The sequence below is a fragment of the Podarcis pityusensis genome, assembly GCF_964106645.2.
Source record: "Podarcis pityusensis genome assembly, chromosome: 4".
Taxonomy (NCBI): Eukaryota; Metazoa; Chordata; class Lepidosauria; order Squamata; family Lacertidae; genus Podarcis; species Podarcis pityusensis.
In genome coordinates, this window is record NC_138027.1 from 95,675,477 (window position 1) to 95,694,098 (window position 18,622).

The following is an 18,622-nucleotide window of genomic DNA, read 5'->3' on the forward strand; positions in this document are numbered from 1 at the left end:
TCATCTCCACGCGCTCTCGGGAAGCAGATACAAGAGAAAGAGGGTGTGGGGGGGGAGGTAGAGAAATAAGAACAACAACCCAGAGCGAGCGACACCCCCTGAGAGAAACACACGGCTCCCTCCTCAACCGCAACAGACATGCGCACATGGACTCTCAGTACCTACAGATATATGTGTGTGTGTGGAGGGGGGGCGGAAATAAAAAGCGGGTGGGGCAAGACATTCCCCCCCCCAAAAAAGGGAGACGTCGCGCAGGCGCAGTCCGGACCAAAATGTCAGCGTTTTGACAGTCGGAAAGAGACGCGCTACCGTGGGAAGTACCATAGAGAGGGAGGAAGCGGCCCGCGAAGAAAGAAGAGCGCGCGCGCGCCCTTGCGTCGCCCGGCCTCGCCCTACGCCGGCTTCGCTTTTCCTCACAGACATACACACACGCGCGCGCGCGCACCCCGCCCCTTTCTTCCCCTCTCGCTCTCTCCCCCGCGGCCCCGCCTTCCCTCCCTCCGCTCTCGGCGCGCTCGCGCCAAAAGGGGGAGGAGCTGCGGGCCTGTCAGTCAGCTCTCCTCAGTCAGGCGCTGCCGGCCGGGCGGCCTGGTTGTGTGTCTGTTGGCTGCGGCGCCGCGCTTGGCTCTGGCCGGGCCGCTGAGGCGCTGAGGGGAAAGAGGAGGAGCGGGCGCCTGCCTTCCTTCCTTCCCGGCCGGCCGCGGGGGCGGAGCGCGCAGGGGCGGGGAGGGGAGAGCGATGAGCGGGGCCGCCGCCTCCTCCTCTGCCGCCGCCGCCGGATCCGAGCCCGGCCCGGGCTTCTTCCTCTTCCCCAGCGGCACCGGCGAGCCGTGCGTGGCCATGGGCCCCGGCGAGAGCGCGGCGGGCTTCGGGGCGCTGCTCCTGCTGCCTCCGCCGACCATGACATCCTCGGGGCTGCCTTCTCCTCCCGGCGGAGGCGGAGGAGCAGGAGGCGGCGGCGGCGGCGGCTGCCGGGGCCGCTACCAGCTGCTTCTGTCGGGCCGGGCCCTGGCCGAGCGCTACCGGAGGATTTACACGGCGGCGGCGCTGAGCGAGAGGGAGCAGGCCGGACACCCGGGCGCCAGGTAAATGACAACAACGGCGGAGGCGACGCGGAAGCGGGCGCTGAGATGCGCGCACACACGCGACCCGCCACCCCGGGTGGTGGGACCCGTGCAGGCAGCTCCTGGATGATCTTCCCCGGGCAGATATACGAGATCGCCCTCTGGCACTGCAGTTCTGAAAAGGCAGGACAATACCTTATTGCCTAGACACGCGCACACACATCCACACTCACCTCATAGGCTAATGGGTGCACAAGCACACGGCGGTCTTCCACACGAGCACCAGCTCCCTCCTGCCGCAGGATTTGAATGGGTAGCTCAGCCGTTCCCATAGTGGACTTTGGTCCTGACAAGGTGCAAATCTATGCCTGCTTACTCAGAAGTAAGTTCCAGGGGGCTTTACTGGGTCAGGCAAGTGTCTCTGTGCTTAGAATCGCAGCTTAAGGAAGGTGGCGTTTTAGTGCCGTGGCAAATCCTGTTCAATCTGTAGGCATCTCGTCAGGGAAAAAGGAGTCTGTGTGCCATCTCGGCTCATCATCTAAGTGGTAACTGCCACAAAATATTTGGAACAGGGAACTCTGTCTCTTCTCAGGAAGGCCCACACACTGCTGGTGATTCAGCGATGAGGCTGTATGTTAGATATTTTTAAAAATCCAGGTGGCTAAGTAAGCAGAGTGTGCCCTCTTGTTTGGGCAGTACCTCTATTTTGTGTTGGGCATCAAAGTAGTTTTGCTACTGCCATTGGTCCTCCACCCCAAGATGTTGCCCCTCCTTAATCTGTGTTTGCTAAATGTATCAAAACTAGTGGGCAGAGGTAAAGAGAACTGGGGCTAAGGAGAATTAGCATCTGTCATTGAGCAAGATGATACAGATTTGTCTGCAAGTCAAATCTTGAGAACTTGGGCCTGTTCCAGTATTATTCTTTTCCATCTGTGTAGAAATACCTGTCAAGGACTCCATGTGGGGGAAAAATAAGTAGAATGTAAAATCCAGTTAGATTTTGGCAGGGAAGAACAAGCTGTGGTTTCCAGAACACGGATTTGCAAAATCCATATGGATTTTGAATTGACATAACATTTTTTCACCAGTTTTCTCTGGAGGAAAGACGTTGCTTTAGAATTAATCCCTACTGACAGGCTGTGGAGTAGGCAACTACCAAGTAATTGGAGTAAATATACTATTTATGCAGAGTGCACAGGAATATTACCTACAAGAATCTGTCAGCGAGGAATAGGTTGCCTCTTTGTTAGTGTGGAGATGTAGTATTTTCCAGAGCAGTCAAAAGTTGGATGATAGACTACTTATTTTAGGGTAATAAATTAGATTGCAATAATGGCTATCTTAACCCCTGACTAGCAGTGGTGGTGATTGATAGTGTAGCTACCACCAGCTTGCTCCTGCCAGGATGTGATGGAATCAGGTGGTGGTGTAGCCACTCCCCCTGAAATGCCCAGTATTGGGAATTTCCATTGATAACTGCTGGCAGAGATATCACAAGTGATAGCTTCTCCCACCACCTGGGCAGGTGCTTTGGGGTGCCAAAGGAGGTTGGAAGTGGAGCATCTCTGCCCCATCCAAAAGCCCTCTAGTATGGCAGATAGGAGGTTTGGATTGCCCTGTATATTATTGGCATTGAATATTTAGAACTCTTGAAATCATACTTACCTGTTGCCATGTGTTGGTTATAAAAGGAAATTGGTTTGTATTGTTGGTAATCTAACAACAGGAAGGCAAGCTAGGAGTTGGTAATCTTACTCCCTATTTGCTGCCCCGCCAAATGTGGTGTTTGACTAGGTGGTGAGATAGACTCTAATGTTTTCAGGCGCAGCATTGGGTTCCTACTCCTATAAATGCACTCTAAAAAGTAAAGTAAGCAAAAATAAAAACTCAAGTTTTTTTTCCTGAATAGCTTACAATATACATTTTGACTCAATAACAAGGAATGGATGCAAACAATATGGAAATGAATGTGACAACTCATTGTCAGCAAAAGAAGAAGTTTGATTTTGTTATATCATAAGAATGGAAAGTTACTGTTGTCAATTATAGCTAAAGTCTGGACTGGGTGAAGATGGAATCAGGAAAGGAAAGAATGAGTTGCTGATCTTTTACATATGCACATAGTTGTTGATGTAGGAAGAAACTGATAGTTATGTATTCTTATTTAAATAACCTTGATTTTAAAGGGATGCTGAAACACTTAACACCTGGCAGAATCACTGAGGTCTGGTAATCATCTGTACAGGGAGAAGTTCTTTATTAATTCCAAGAATAGTGACATGGCTTTTCCTAGGGTTGAAAACATATTCAAAAGCAGTCCTTTTTTATGTGGAATCAATTGGGCTTATCACTGAATTCAGTGGGTTGCATCTGACTAAGCCACGGTAGACCAATTGATTTTAGTGGCTCTGTTTGGAATATGACAGTCAGATACAGTCCAGTGTCACATGCTGGTTAGATATGCTATAACAGTATAACCAAATATGCTTAAATGCTTTTTGGACTGATGAATTGACCTATCCAGGTTAAGGGAAAGAAGTGTCCAGGCCGCCCATTCCCCTCCCCCAGGTCAGTTGTTTTTTTAAATCACAAATTATTCTGGATTGAGTAGTGGAGACTACCAAATCAGACTGACTGTTGTCCTGAGCCTAACTCTGCATAGGTTTATACTATATGTTTTATTAATTCTATGTGCTTTCTCCTAGACCTTGAGAATTTGATTTAAAAAAAATTAGGCTGTTTTAGAGTGCTTACTGATGGTCTGAAGTACTCTTCAATCACTTATTAAATCTGAGGATTCTGGAATAGAAATACTTCTTCCCATGGAAAAGCTCTCATTTAAAACAGAAGATGCCATTTCATTCCTCCTCCTGATACTCCTTCAGCAAGCTGCATGCTTCTGGATAAAGAGTTGCAGGTTCACATTTGCCCTTAGATTTTGATTACTCATTATTTGCTGGAGCCAGGCAAGTCAGACATCCAAGTGCTGAGAATGTGAAGTTTGCAGAAGCTCTAAATAAATAAATAGTAGGATTGTTCAGTGTGTGATAATTCCTCAGGGAGATGTGCACCAAGTTATATTGTGTCATCCAATAGGTTTGGATGCAGTGTCCCATCTTTTTGGGACCAAGAAAAAAAACCAGTAGCCATTGTTGGCAAGGGAAGTAAGTAGCAAAGCCCAAGGTGACAACTTGCCTGTTTTCAAGGTCTGAACTTAATTCCTAGTGCCAAGGTGATAGAACTGGTAAATAGAATTTCTTAGATTTTCTTTCTGGCATTGTTTATTGAACTTTCAGTATTGCCTGTGATGCCCCTCTTTGGATGGTGATAATAAATATTAAATGTAATGTGTGCAGTTCCTTCTGTGCTAGCTGGACCTGCATTCTTTCTCTGACCTCACAGTATCAGGACCAATTTACAGTTTATGTGGAAAACATGTTTGCTTCATGTACATTGTGTGCTCTTGGTGAACATTCTGAAGCATTAAGGGGAATTGGATGTTTGTAAACACATGGGAACATGCAAGGGATACCCACTGAAAAACCACAGTTGGTTCCATCTGCCTGGCGCAAGTGTACTGCATTCCCTTATATGAAACAATACAGTAGAATCCACTAAAGTTTTTGAAAGTAACATTGCTTTTTCTTTCACTTGGCAAATATGCAAATGAATGGCTAGAAGCTTTCCCTGGTGGGATCAATTTTTTTTTCTTCATTTTTAGGGGTTGGACAGTCATATTCTTTGCATCCATACGATATCTAAGATACAGACATGGGAATGACACAGTATTCTGATTTGATGCCATGTGAATGAGCAGTGTGGCCGTGCATACTGCTCAAAAGTTTCCTCTTCACTTCTCCCTTGCTCCTGCCATCACTGGAAGCAACAAACATAACCCTTGGTTTGTTGTGTCGTCTGAACCTGGACACATGGTTTCTTGCTTCCCAAACAAACCACAAGCCCAGGTTCCGATGGCCTGGCAGTAATAAAACTTGTATCCAAACATTAGCTTACTTATTACATTGTTTTTGTCATTTAGTCGTTTAGTCGTGTCCGACTCTTCGTGACCCCATGGACCAGAGCACGCCAGGCACTCCTGTCTTCCACTGCCTCCCGCAGTTTGGTCAAACTCATGTTGGTAGCTTCGAGAACACTGTCCAACCATCTCATCCTCAGTCGTCCCCTTCTCCTTGTGGCCTCCATCTTTCCCAACATCAGGGTCTTTTCCAGGGAGTCTTCTCTTCTCATGAGGTGGCCAAAATATTGGAGCCTCAGCTTCAGGGTCTTTCCTTCCAGTGAGCACTCAGGGCTGATTTCCTTAAGAATGGATAGGTTTGATCTTCTTGCAGTCCATGGGACTCTCAAGAGTCTCCTCCAGCACCATAATTCAAAAGCATCAATTCTTCGGCGATCAGCCTTCTTTATGGTCCAGCTCTCACTTCCATACATCACTACTGGGAAAACCATAGCTTTAACTATACACTTATTACATTGCATCAGTACAAAATAGCCTCAATGTCCAGGTGCTTTCAGATGCTTTCTTAATTTGCCTTATTTAGAACAATACAATGTTTTGATAGCTGTGGTTTTATTACTTTTCATTCAACTGAATATTGAATTGAATATAGTTTGGAGTTACTTATACACATTGATTTTAAATATGAACCCTACAAGTTATCTTGGTTATTGAAAATAGTCCAAAATAGTGTTCTTTTTTTAAAAAAAAAACCACATTGAAAATGGAGCATATACATATTTCTGTGTATGTAAAATAAACTTGTAACAGTTGTAATACACTAATAAGAAGTTTTTATTTAATATTTAACACATTGGTAGTGAACCTATGACCAAGGAAGTCACTGTTGGACCCACAGTATTCTGTGACTGGAAGGACTCCTTCCATTCACGGAAGGAACTGAGAATTTAGCAGAGGCTCCTTCTGAAGGAAGGTAGAAAGGTGATTCCCCCTATACTCAAGCAGCCTTTCCCACATGTTTCCAGAGGGTCTTCCAACTCTTCCAAGTAGGTTTTAATGGGGTAGTTGCAGCGGGAAAGGGAATTGGGGGAGATTGCCTCTTCCTCTGCTCCAGAGGTGGAACATCCCATGAATGGAGTTCTGCTCACAGGAACTTTGAAATTGGTACAGGGATCTGTTTCCATCTGCCTGTCCCCCTTCTGCTTCTGTGAGTGCCTGTGGACAGAGGTTTGGTAGTGTCGCACAATTTGGATTGCTCTGCCTATTGGGTACAACCCACAGAATGTATGAATGCGTGCTTTAAAAGGTATTGGTGCTTCTCGGTCTCTGGAGATAATGTGAACATAACGTGGAACTGGACAGAATAGAAAAATGGGGAGACAGGGTTTCAGTTTGTCTTCTGAAGGCCTGAAATGGGAGGCGGGAAATATAATGAAATACTTTATTTCAGAATGAATTAATGAAAGAGTTAAAACAGTTTAGCACACTACTGTAAATTTCTTGGTAACAATTCAAAGCCAGTAATGCTCAGCTCTTACCAGAGAAGCAGCACTCTTAAGGCTTCACATTACAGTTCAAAAATGCTTTCAAATGTTGCAGAATAAGGAGTTTGGGGTGCAGTGCAAGTCTGTTGACTTGAGAAACCACATGGCAAGGCCTCTGTTGTATAACACAGCCTCTGAAACATCTTTCTTTTCACTTACCTCATATATCACCCTCTTTTACATCAAGTGAAATAAACTAATGAATGTTCAAACACACACATACACACCAACCATTAAGGAATGGATTTAGCAAGAGAAAGAGTTGAAAGGCTGGTTTCAGTTCATGCAAACCTTTCCATTTCAACAGACTAGTTAAACGTTTTCAGAGGTATGTATTTGCTGGAATAGGCCATAAATAAAACAAATAGTGTCCAAGGTAGTTTAATTTTGTGTACAGTAACTGTAACTTTTGTCTCTTGATCCTATGTATATTTACTCACAAGCAAGTCCCGTTGAATTCAGTGGACTGTCCTCCCACAACTGTACACAGAATTCAAGGCTTACTGTGCATAATTGCAATTAACTTCAAACTTAATAAAAGAATATAATTACAGTAGTTGAATATTTTAAAATGTTGCTATTCCTTATAGGGATGTTTATTTTCTCAGCCTTTTCTTTAAAGGAGGTCCTCTCCTCATGAGTGATAAGTATGGCTTCTGAGCCCAAATAATAGCCTTCCTTTTATTTACTACAATGTTGATAGCTATATCTTTCCTGCCCCTTTAACCTATTTTTAAAAGTTAAGATAAATAACTCAATATTGCAATCCTAAACATCTTTAATTGGAAGTAAATGTCATTGAATTAAATAGGATTTAGTCTCAGGCTCTAAGTACATGTAGGATTACAGCTGTATTGTGTAGGTACCTGCAGTTCCCTTTGTTACGCTTGGTATAGTTGTTACAAACCATTGAAAAAAACATATGTACTGGTGTCTTTTAACTTAACTCTGCTGGTAAATTTCTGCTGCCACCATATATCTTAAAACAAACACTCATTTTCATCCTCTCTTAATAGTAGCCTGATTAATATAGTTTAAGCATGAGGTTGACCCACAACTTTTGACTTTAAACATGAACCAAAGGATATTATAGACATTAATATATGTTTAAAAGGAACAAGTTTAAAGCTTGTAGGATAACATTGTGAGATGTCACATCTTGTTATAGTTACCAATGAGTCACCCTTGTTTAGGTAACCCCCCATTTAAAGCCAGGGCTTAATTTTTTTCCCTCTCTCTCTCTCCCCCCCCCCCCCCGGCTTCTGGACTGAAGTCCTCTCTCAGTTCTCTCCCCCCACCCCTTTCCAAATTATTTTTATTAATTTGCCAAATTATTAAAAATCAGACCATCAAACAATTTTAAACTATCAAAGAAATAAAACACTTCTCACTGGTCTGTTGAATGTTTAGCTGCAAATGAGGACTCCTTTCTGAACAGAAGTTTTCACTTGGGCCAGGTCCACTTCCCAGCTACATACTTGCTGAAGCCTCTCTGCTTTCTTAAGCATATATTTCCTGAAGCCCTCTTATTGCCTTTTCCAGCTGTTGTTTTCTGGTCCTTCCCCTTCTATGTTTTGTTCAAGATGTTCCTTGCAGGAACCTGCTAGATTGTACCTCCACTTTTGACAGCCTTATTTTCCTCTTTTACTACCTTTCTTTTTCCTTTCTGTCTTCCTCTGTTGCCCTTGTCTGTAGTGGCCATACATGTAATACTGGCTAGGAACATGTGGCCACCATAAGGACCCCTTGCTATTGGCTTTTATTTCAGGACCAAGAGGAGTTCTTTTAGAACAGCCTTTCCCCGAACTGGTACTCTCCAGATATTTTGGACCCTCCAGATATTTTGGACTTAAGCCATTTTTGACTTCCATCAGCCAGAGGCAACATGGTCAATGGTCGGAGAAGATGGAAATTGTAGGCCAAAGCACTCGGAGGGCACCTGGTTGGGAATGGCTGTTCTAGAGCGATGTTCTGATTGTTAGTCAGGTTAATGCCCCCAATCGGCATAAATACACAATACACTAATTTTCAGCGTTGTTGCCAAAGGTGTTGCCTCCTTAGCAACTGTAACCAAGGCTTCTTTTAGCAGCCAGGCCCCCTACATTGCAACATTTGCAGAGGTCTGAGGCCTAATCAAATACACTTTTTGCCTCATGTTTCATTTCAAGCTGAGGTATTTACCTATACAGTGGTACCTCGGGTTAAGAACTTAATTCGTTCCGGAGGTCCGTTCTTAACCTGAGACTGTTCTTAACCTGAAGCACCACTTTAGCTAATGGGGCCTCCTGCTGCAGCCGCACCGCCGGAGCCCAATTTCTGTTCTTATCCTGAAGCAAAGTTCTTAACCTGAAGCACTATTTCTGGGTTAGTGGAGTCTGTAACCTGAAGCGTCTGTAACCCGAAGCGTATGTAACCCGAGGTACCACTGTAGTACAAATATTTAACCATTTGTAATGCTAAATATACAGTAAATCCTTTAATACTAAAAAATAGTAACTGATTTCTTCATATTTAACACAGTTATAAAACATATATTTATTACACAGTACAATTTCATTCAGTCATGTATGCACAAAATATTTCATATTCATAAATGAGGAAAATATGCCAATTGAGAAGAAATTACAGTACTGTAATACACACCCACCAACCATACTGTATATATTTCAATTCACCTATTCTAAAAGAAGAGCCTGAATATATTTTATTCAGTGGCTTCACGATGTCTGGAAACTGCATTCCTGACGAGGACACAGAACGTTGAATGATACAGTAGTGGTTTTTTTAGAAGCCCCTTTAAAGTTCAAGAGCTGACATCTGATGGTAGCCACCTGCCAGTGGAATCAGCTTTAGCTAGCATAAAGGGATTTCCCCTTCTTCACTTCCCCACTGCAGCCCCAAAATCAGTTTTGGAGGGACCCAAATCTGTTTTCATTGGGGGGACACCCCCCCTCGGAGCAGATCTGAAGAGGGAAGAGAAGTAGGGGGAACTTCTGTCATGCTAGCAGAAGTACTCTAATGTGACACTGAATGTCACATGAGGTTATTTGTTGCATTTCCAGAAGGATTTTTAAAAATTTGCTTGCTTTTACATTGAATGCATTGAACTAAAGATTGCATTTGACAGAGCACTGCTAATAATAGAAGTCACTTATTAACAGATTAACAAGCTGAGCCTAAGTATGTTTAATTGGGAGAAAGTTGCACTGAGTTCAGCAAGACTTACTACTAAGTCGATGAATTTTGGATTGCAGCCATAATGATAAGAATGTTGTTTAAATAGACTGTGTTATTTAACTTCCTGCTTATTGTTATTGGGGAAACCTACAAGAACATGCTTTGAGAAAATCTTTGGCACTGGATGCCTAGACTTAGTGTATGCATTTTCTATTTTGATTCACTTATATGCATCCATTTATAATATTGCATAATGTAATGGAGTATGAGACTGTAAGGCTAGTCAGTGGTATGCTTGCCAAATACCTCTCTGAAACAAAGTGGGGGGAAGGCACAGTATCATATACTTGCTAATTCACTGTTGACAGAATTAGCTACACACATTTTTTTCTTTAAACCTTACTCACAATTTTATTGTTGGTTCATATAAAGCAGCCTTTAAAACTGCATGGCTGTACCAAATTATCTTTTAGATCTTTTGTAAATAGAGAAACTACATTCTTAAACAAAACAGGAGGTTGACACTCTGAGTTCTGGTACTGGATGAAGTCAAATGTAACAGAGACTTTATTTTCTTATATAGCCATTAGCTATTTAATAAGCAAACTGAAATACTTCAGTGCTATATCAAAATGGTATTGTTTCTAAATAGTTCTCTTCTTTTGTTCATTGTTTGCGGGATCTAAAAAGGTAAGGTAAAGGTAAAGGACCCCTGGACAGTTAAGTCCAGTCAAAGGTGACTGGGGTTGTGGCGCTCATCTCGCTTTGAGGCTGAGGGAGCCAGCATTTGTCTGCAGTCAGCTTTCCGGGTCATGTGGCCAGCATGACTAAACTGGTTCTGGCTCAGCGTGACAGAAGCCAGAAAGCATGGAAACGCCTTTTACCTTCCCGCTGCAGTGGTACCTATTTATCTACTTGCACTGGTGTGCTTTTGAAGCGCTAGGTTCGCAGAAACTGGGGCAGAGCAACAGGCGCTCACCCAGCCGCACGGATTCGAACCGCCAACCTTCTGATGGTGGGTGACACAAACAAAATAACATTTCTCCATGCTGACCATTGCTAGGAAAAGTGATAAAACATTTCTTTCTTTCTACATCTCTTGATCATTGTAAAGAGCTATTGATTTCTATTACAACCTAGCCCAAGTATTTTGCATTCCATAAATTAGGCTTCCCCAACCTGGTGCCCTCTAGATATTTGGGCTAAACCTCTAATCAGCCCCAGTCAGCATGAACATTTCTCCATGGGTTTTATGGCTGGAGTTGATGGGACTTGTTATAGAGCAGTAGGTTGGAGAAGTCTGCCATAAATAGCTTCATGAGCATGTCTTAAGTTTTGTTGTTGTTGTTTAGTCGTTTAGTCGTGTCCGACTCTTCGTGACGCCATGGACCAGAGCATGCCAGGCACTCCTGTCTTCCACTGCCTCCTGCAGTTTGGTCAAACTCATGCTGGTAGCTTCGAGAACACTGTCCAACCATCTTGTCCTCTGTCGTCCCCTTCTCTGTGTGCCCTCAATCTTTCCCAACACCAAGGTCTTTTCCAAGAAGTCTTCTCTTCTCATGAAGTGGCCAAAGTATTGGAGCCTCAGCTTCAGGATCTGTCCTTCCAGTGAGCACTCAGGGCTGATTTCCTTAAGAATGGATAGGTTTGATCTTCTTGCAGTCCATGGGACTCTAGTTTATATTTACCTTATGGGTACCTTAAAACTTACGGGTCATTCCGCATCAAATCAATGCAAAAAACCAAGGGTTTTGCCACCCATTGTCTTGGATTTTGATGAAACTTGGTGTACACCCTTCCCTTACAGTTGAAAGAAACCCTGTTAAATTTCCTCCCTCTATCTCAAACGGTTTTAATTTTATCGCACTTCAAAGTTTTGTGAAATCTGTGTTTCTGTCCCTCTTGAGATCCTCGGCCTTGTGTGCATTTTATTTTTTTTCTCCATAACCAATGATCAGATCTCTTTGAAATTTTACGTAGAGATCAATAACATGATGAGGATTTCAGGAAAAAATACACAGCACTCAAAAGAGTCTATAAACGCCTTAAAAATGTGTAAATGTAGCTTTTTTGGTAGAAGAACTAGGTTTAGAAAACCTAAATTTTCAGCGTTAGGGCATGATGCATTCAAAAGTTTTTGCTGGTGAAAATGATTGCAAAGAAATACTCTTTCTCAACAAAGAATGAAATTTATGGGTCTCTTATGTCTTGTAACAAAATTTTACGTTTTTTGGACATCGTGGGGGGAAAATGGCTACTGGGTACAACTTTCCTACAATCCAAAGCTGTAAAAGAAAAAATTAATGAAACAAACTTCATCTTAAAATCTAAAATAATATTGGTTATTACAGGGTCCCCCCCCCCCCAAAAAAAGTGCAGACTTGTTTTTCAGTTTTGGGTTATTTAAAACAATGATATTGGCTGTATCGTGAAATCAATCTTTTTTAAAAATTCCACACTTCCAGCTACTCTCTGAAGACTGGAGAAGAGACCTTCTTAAGAATATTAGGGGGGTGGGCAGGGGAAGGACTAGAGAATGTGGAAAATGAACATTATATTTTAGCTGCAGTTCATTCATTTTCAGCTTTTATTCTTGTTATAAAAAAGTGCATCTAGACATTCCATTGTTGTGCCCATAACCTAACCTAGGTTTAAGGTGCCATTGAGTGCCTAGATTTCATACCTCAAGTTTCTAACACCGTACTAGAATGAGATTCAGATCATAAAATGATCCAAATGAAAAAATGAATTATGAATACCAGCTTTTCTGTTTGGACTGAAATCAGTTTTCTGTTGCTCAGATAAGCCAATTAAATTTTATGTGTTTTATATCCATTATACAATAGATTGTAGCACATCTATTACTATGTAATACACAAACAGATATTCTGTGCGAATGGAACCTATAAATAGTTGAAGATTTTCTCTTAAGTTATCTTTTCAGTCATCTGACCCCATTTGTAATAGAATGAAGGAGTAATAAAATTCTGGATCAAGTTTCCTGATGAAGACTTCATACCTTGATGTTGTGGGATTAATTTGCATGTTAAATGGACCATTGTAGTTTGATGTCTTTGCTGGAGACTGATGTTGATGTTGAAAGATGGCATTTGATGATACAGTTTAGCTTTTGTTTCTGCTTTGTGTGGAGCAGTAGGATGCAATCCTTTACACACATGTTGAAGTAAAATCCATTGGAACATTTCTGAGGACTGAACAGTAAACCTAATTTGCTGGTGTATTATGGTTTTAAAAAAATTAAAACAAAAACTGTTCGTTTTTTATATAGGTGTAAAAAGCTTTTAAGTAAGAAGAAACTAAAAAGAAAGCAGAAGAGTAAATTGAAAATAAGAGCACGGAACAAGGTAAATCATATTTTTTTCATATTGTAATTGACTATTTCAGCTTGGAATAAAAGACTGCAAATTGGAGTAAACTTAAATAAAATGGAAAAATGAGACCTGTGTTAACTGTATAGCTAGAAGAAACTCAAGAGGTTCAATACTGGGCATATTTAAGTTATAATCCATTTATTAGGATTCCCCAACAGTGGGGTGATTTGAGCATTTCATTATGCAGTTTTCTGTTCCTTGGTTTTATTGTTTTATTTTTCCAGGTTACTCTTTTTAGCTTTTTATTTCACTCTGTCATTTGTGACCTGTTTTAAAATGTTCAGAAATCCTAAAGTGGTGTAGAGAACAGGGAGGCACTGTCCTTGCTAGATTTCATACACTAGGCTAGTTTTATTTCAGGAGGCCTTTGCACAGTGATACTGTCCTAATGTTTTTATTTTTAATGTTTTAATCTGTTTTAAAATGTGTATATTGTATATTTATTGAAGACTGCTTTGAGATGTATGTATGCAGTGGAAAGCAGGGTATAAATGCTTAAAGAAATGACATAATGTGATTAAAACTCACAAAATCCAGCAAGATTAAACATCCACTCTGATATCCTTTGTTCAACATTGGTCACTAAAACAATCTCAAACAGGAAGTCTTTGCAATTATGTCTAAATGGTGTCTGTTGGAGATAACATACGAATGTGTTGAAAGTGTAGCTTATGGTGTTCTGTTTGCACACAAGGTGTTTCATCTCCCAGTGTCCAGGTGCAGCAACCTGTACTCTTTCAAACAGCTACCACACATCACAGAACACTCCAGAGGGGTTCCCAATGAGGCAGAAAGTGCTGCCACCAGAAGAAAATATTTCACATCTGTTTGCACACAAGTTCATTCTGTATGGTTTCTGGCCACAGCGAAGGACTTACACGTGTCGTCTAGTTAGCTTTAGTCTGCGCTTTCACCTTCACTTCAGAAATGAGCATTTTAAAAGGCATGTAAAGGTAAAGGGATCCCTGACTGTTAGGTCCAGTCGCGGATGACTCTGGGGTTGCAGCGCTCATCTCGCTTTACTGGCCGAGGGAGCCGACGTTTGTCCGCAGACAGTTTTTCCGGGTCATGTGGCCAGCATGACTAAGCCACTTCTGGCGAACCAGAGCAGTGCACGGAAACGCTGTTTACCTTCCCACCAGAGTGGTACCTGTTTATCTACTTGCACTTTGCTGTGCTTTCAAACTGCTAGGTTGGCAGGAGCGGGGACTGAAAAACGGGAGCTCACCCTGTCATGGAGATTCGAACCGCCGACCTTCTGATCAGCAAGCCCTAGGCTCTGGTGGTTTAACCCACAGTGCCACCCGCATCCCGAAAAGGCATGTATCCTCATGCTAAAATTTGTGCTAGTGTGTTGGTTTTAAAAGATATATTGACCATCCCCAGCACAGGTTTCCGTCAGTGGATAACAGAGGAAGGTAACTTTGGCTGATTCCCCCTCTCACCAGCAGCAGCCTGTGCCCTCTCAATCTGCTCCAGAGGGTCAGGCAGACCTTTGGAACAGCATGTGAGGTGGGGAGAGAGGCTGCATTGGAGATGGGGAATCAGTAAATCTTTCTTTCTCTCCATTATGCTGATAGAAGCTTCTTCAGGGATACTGTTGGATGTAGTCAGCTGAAAAATTGTAGCTATATGATATTTATTTAGCATCTTAAAATGAACAAATGCTCAGAATCTATCTGTTCCCAACATCCTGCTGAAAAATGTGCAAGCTTAGGCCTTGAAAAGCCTTTAAGGAAAGGGAGTTTGTAATTCTGGGGCAGCAACCCAGGACTCCTCTTTTTGTGACATGATGGGATGAAATTAGCAAACAGAGAATATCAAGGCTTCATTTAACTGAAGACTTGTGATGGAATTTTAGAGGAGGTGTCTTTAAAGTCTAAGCTTCTTAGGATTTTTAAATTATAGATTAATATTGCCACCTTTAGCTGTGCCCAGCACTACTGTAATTTGCTATCTGTCTTCCTCCTCCGGGACGCGGGTGGCGCTGTGGGTAAAACCTCAGTGCCTAGGACTTGCCGATCGCATGGTCGGCGGTTCGAATCCCCGCGGCGGGGTGAGCTCCCGTCGTTCGGTCCCAGCTCCTGCCCACCTAGCAGTTCAAAAGCACTCTTAAGTGCAAGTAGATAAATAGGTACCACTTTATAGCGGGAAGGAAACGGTGTTTCCGTGCGCTGCGCTGGTGCTGGCTCGCCAGAGCAGCTTCGTCACGCTGGCCACGTGACCCGGAAGTGTCTTCGGACAGCGCTGGCTCCCGGCCTCGGACACGACTGGCCCGTACGGACAGGGGTACCTTTACCTTTACCTTTACTTCCTCCTCCACTAAGAGACTTGTTGCTATAATCTGTACCAGCTAAACCTTCAAACAATTATCAAGTGCAAAAAGTATATTAGACTAGAATTCAGGTTACAAAACCATGAATGGGAGTTGTTGCAGTCAAACATTTGCAAGTAGAACAGATATTTTTCTTGTTGTCACTTCAGGCTGTGTGGAGTGTAGTGGTAAAATCAAATGTACCCCAACAATGAAAACTTCAGTGAGTTCGGTAATAGTATACTGTAAAGGTGTTCTGATGTAAATTCCATGGTCTCCCCTTCCTCTGAAAACCATATACCTAAATTAAAATAGAATAGCCTTTTCCAGAGCTTAAAAGCTTTGCTGCTCTGTTTCATCATTGCATGTGTCTCCCCCCCCCCCCCCCAATTTTGTTTGAAAAAGTATTTGGAAAGGTTCACCCTTTTGACCATTGCTTGTAATGATTGTACAGTGGTACCTCGGGTTACATACGCTTCAGCTTACAGACTCCGCTAACCCAGAAATAGTGCTTCAGGTTAAGAACTTTGCTTCAGGATGAGAACAGAAATCGTGCTCCGGTGGCGCGGCAGCAGTGGGAGGCCCCATTAGCTAAAGTGGTGCTTCAGGTTAAGAACAGTTTCAGCTTAAGAACGGACCTCCGGAACGAATTAAGTACTTAACCCGAGGTACCACTGTATTTATCTGTATTGCTAAGCCATATTCCTGAGAGAGTGAAACATGCATTTATTGTCACATGGCTCTTTACTATCAATACCTGCATTCTTCCAGGGCATTCCCCCCACCTTACCCCTAGACAGCAGGTCTTCTGAGTGCTGGGATAGATTAATGATACTTTTTGGTACCATTGATGGACAAGGCACAGGGAGACTTGGATGCCTCTTCTCTTTCTCTTGATTCTTCTCCTTCCTATCAGGAACATACGCTGGGGTTGGTCAGGTTGGCCCCAGGGTGGGGACCAGAAAAATCACAGCTCTCTACTCTGACCTACCCGTCCCTGCACTCTCCTTGCCAAGGGTCATGGCAAAAGTGAGATTGGAACCAAGGACTTCCGAATTTGTAGCTCAGCCTCTTTGCCACTGCAGGGGTACCTCTGATTAAGTACCTAATTAGTTCTGGAGGTCCGTTCTTAACCTGAAACTGTTCTTAACCTGAAGCTCCACTTTAGCTAATGGGGCTTCCCGCTGCCGCTGCGCTGCCGGAGCACAATTTCTGTTCTCATCCTGAACAAAGTTCTTAACCCGAGGTACTATTTCTGGACTAGCGGAGTCTGTAACCTGAAGCATCTGTAACCACTGTATGTTACACTGGCTCAGTATTTTTCCAGAAAAAAGCAACATGTTAAGATACGAAGGGTAGCCACTCATCCGATGCTTACAGTGGATGCATGCCAGGAAGTGGCAGCCAAGTGGTGCTCCTTGGCACATGCCTCAGAGTATTTAGGATCTGCACCTGCCCTTCATGTACCCTTCATACATTTACTGCAGCAAACAGCACCTGTACCATCACTTTAGCTGCGGCAAATATTGTAACGTGTGAAACCTTTTGCTATTTGAAGACAATGCACCTTTACCAGTTGCAAACTCCATGACAGCAGTGGGAGGTGATGGGGAAGGGGATACTGTGGGCTGCAATAGCAGGTGGGCATCCTTTCTGTCCTTAATTAAAAACTGCTGCAGCTGTTTGACACAAGTCTTTTTGGTGCCATGCCCCTGGAGAAATCAGCTGTGAAATCCGCTTAATGAGTGAACTCATACTGTGTTACAGCTTGGCATCCTTGCATCAGTTAATTTATAGGTAATTCCTGCAGGGAGGCTAAATAAGAAGGAAGAAAAGTTCTCTCAATTGTGATTTGTCTCATGCTTCTACCACGAGAAGATATAGTGCAACAATATTTGATTAAGAAATCCCCCATTTACGTTCATGATTTTGGTACAACAACAACAACAACAATTTATTTATACCCCACCCATCTGGCTGGGCTTTCCCATTGTGATTCTCAGTTTTTAAATGAATCATCCTCGTTCTCTCCTTTTATTTTGCTTTCCTTTGAGTAAAAAGGATAACTCTCTACCCCTTTAGCAAATATAGGGGACTTGTCAAAAGAATGTGGTTTTGATGAATGCCTCTCTAATACAACATGAAGATTTTGCTGACCTGTTGACTGCAAGAAAACGTCTTTCTTTTTTTAATCAGAGTGAAAACCTGGATAGTATGGTAACCATACCAGACATCAAGCTTCACAGCAACCCTTCAGCTTTCAACGTCTACTGCAATGTGCGGCATTGTGTTCTGGAGTGGCAAAAAAGGGAGACCTCTGTAGCCTTGGCTTCAAAAAACATGGTGCAGAGTGGTGATTCAGACAGTGAGGAAGAGGAGGAGGCTAAGGAGCCGCCTATCAAGCTTCCAAAGGCAAGTAACCCCACTGACCACGTCAAGCTCCCATGTAAAAGGCATAATAATAGTCTTCGACATGTTCTGTAGTACAGAACTCAAAGCATCTCACTGTAACGGGACTTACTGTGTTGTGTTTTAGATAATTGAAGTTGGACTCTGTGAAGTGTTTGAACTTATCAAGGAGACAAGGTTTTCTCACCCATCTCTCTGTTTGAGAAGTCTGCAGGCCCTTCTGAATGTTCTTCAAGGCCAGCAACCAGAAGGCCTCCAGTCAGAACCTCCTGAAGTTCTAGGTAATGTTTCCTGCAATTTAACTTCTAATTTTTCAAACAAAACAGTAACAGGGAAATATTGATAAATCTTTAAATCACAATTTATGGGATGTATGTCTGGTAGCTCACAGGGAGTATTTATTTAGTTCTTTTATTTGAAATATTTTTTACCCTTCCTTTCCTTGAAATGATCAAAGCTGCTTATAGCCCAGTGCAAACAATTAAAAATACAAGTAAGAATAACAGCTAAAGAGAAAAAAGAAACAACAGGTAAAAGGATTTAGAATCGTATAAGGAGATTACAACATCAGTGTAGTCCTGCGTGATTATGAATGTTTTCAGAGTTTTCTGCTGGCAGTCGTATTGCCTTTGTTCTGCTAAGATTTTCTCCAAATGTATTTGCAGAATAAATGGGTAACATAAGGGTAATTTAACAGAAACTGATTTTTAACATTGCTAATTGTATGAAGTGTAAAAAATTGATTT

At 42.6% G+C, this 18,622-nt stretch overlaps 1 protein-coding gene across 1 annotated transcript in view; it reads left to right on the top strand.

The window, feature by feature from the left end:
* Positions 1-583: 583 nt before the first annotated feature.
* Positions 584-18,622, top strand: part of MYCBP2 (MYC binding protein 2) — a 138,863-nt gene continuing 120,824 nt past the window's right edge. Inside the window, exons 1-4 of the mRNA XM_081003345.1 lie at positions 584-1,085; positions 13,051-13,126; positions 17,664-17,879; positions 18,004-18,157. Coding sequence (XP_080859471.1) covers positions 739-1,085; positions 13,051-13,126; positions 17,664-17,879; positions 18,004-18,157 — 793 coding nt within the window. The 5' untranslated portion in view covers positions 584-738. The remainder of the gene's footprint in view (positions 1,086-13,050; positions 13,127-17,663; positions 17,880-18,003; positions 18,158-18,622) is intronic.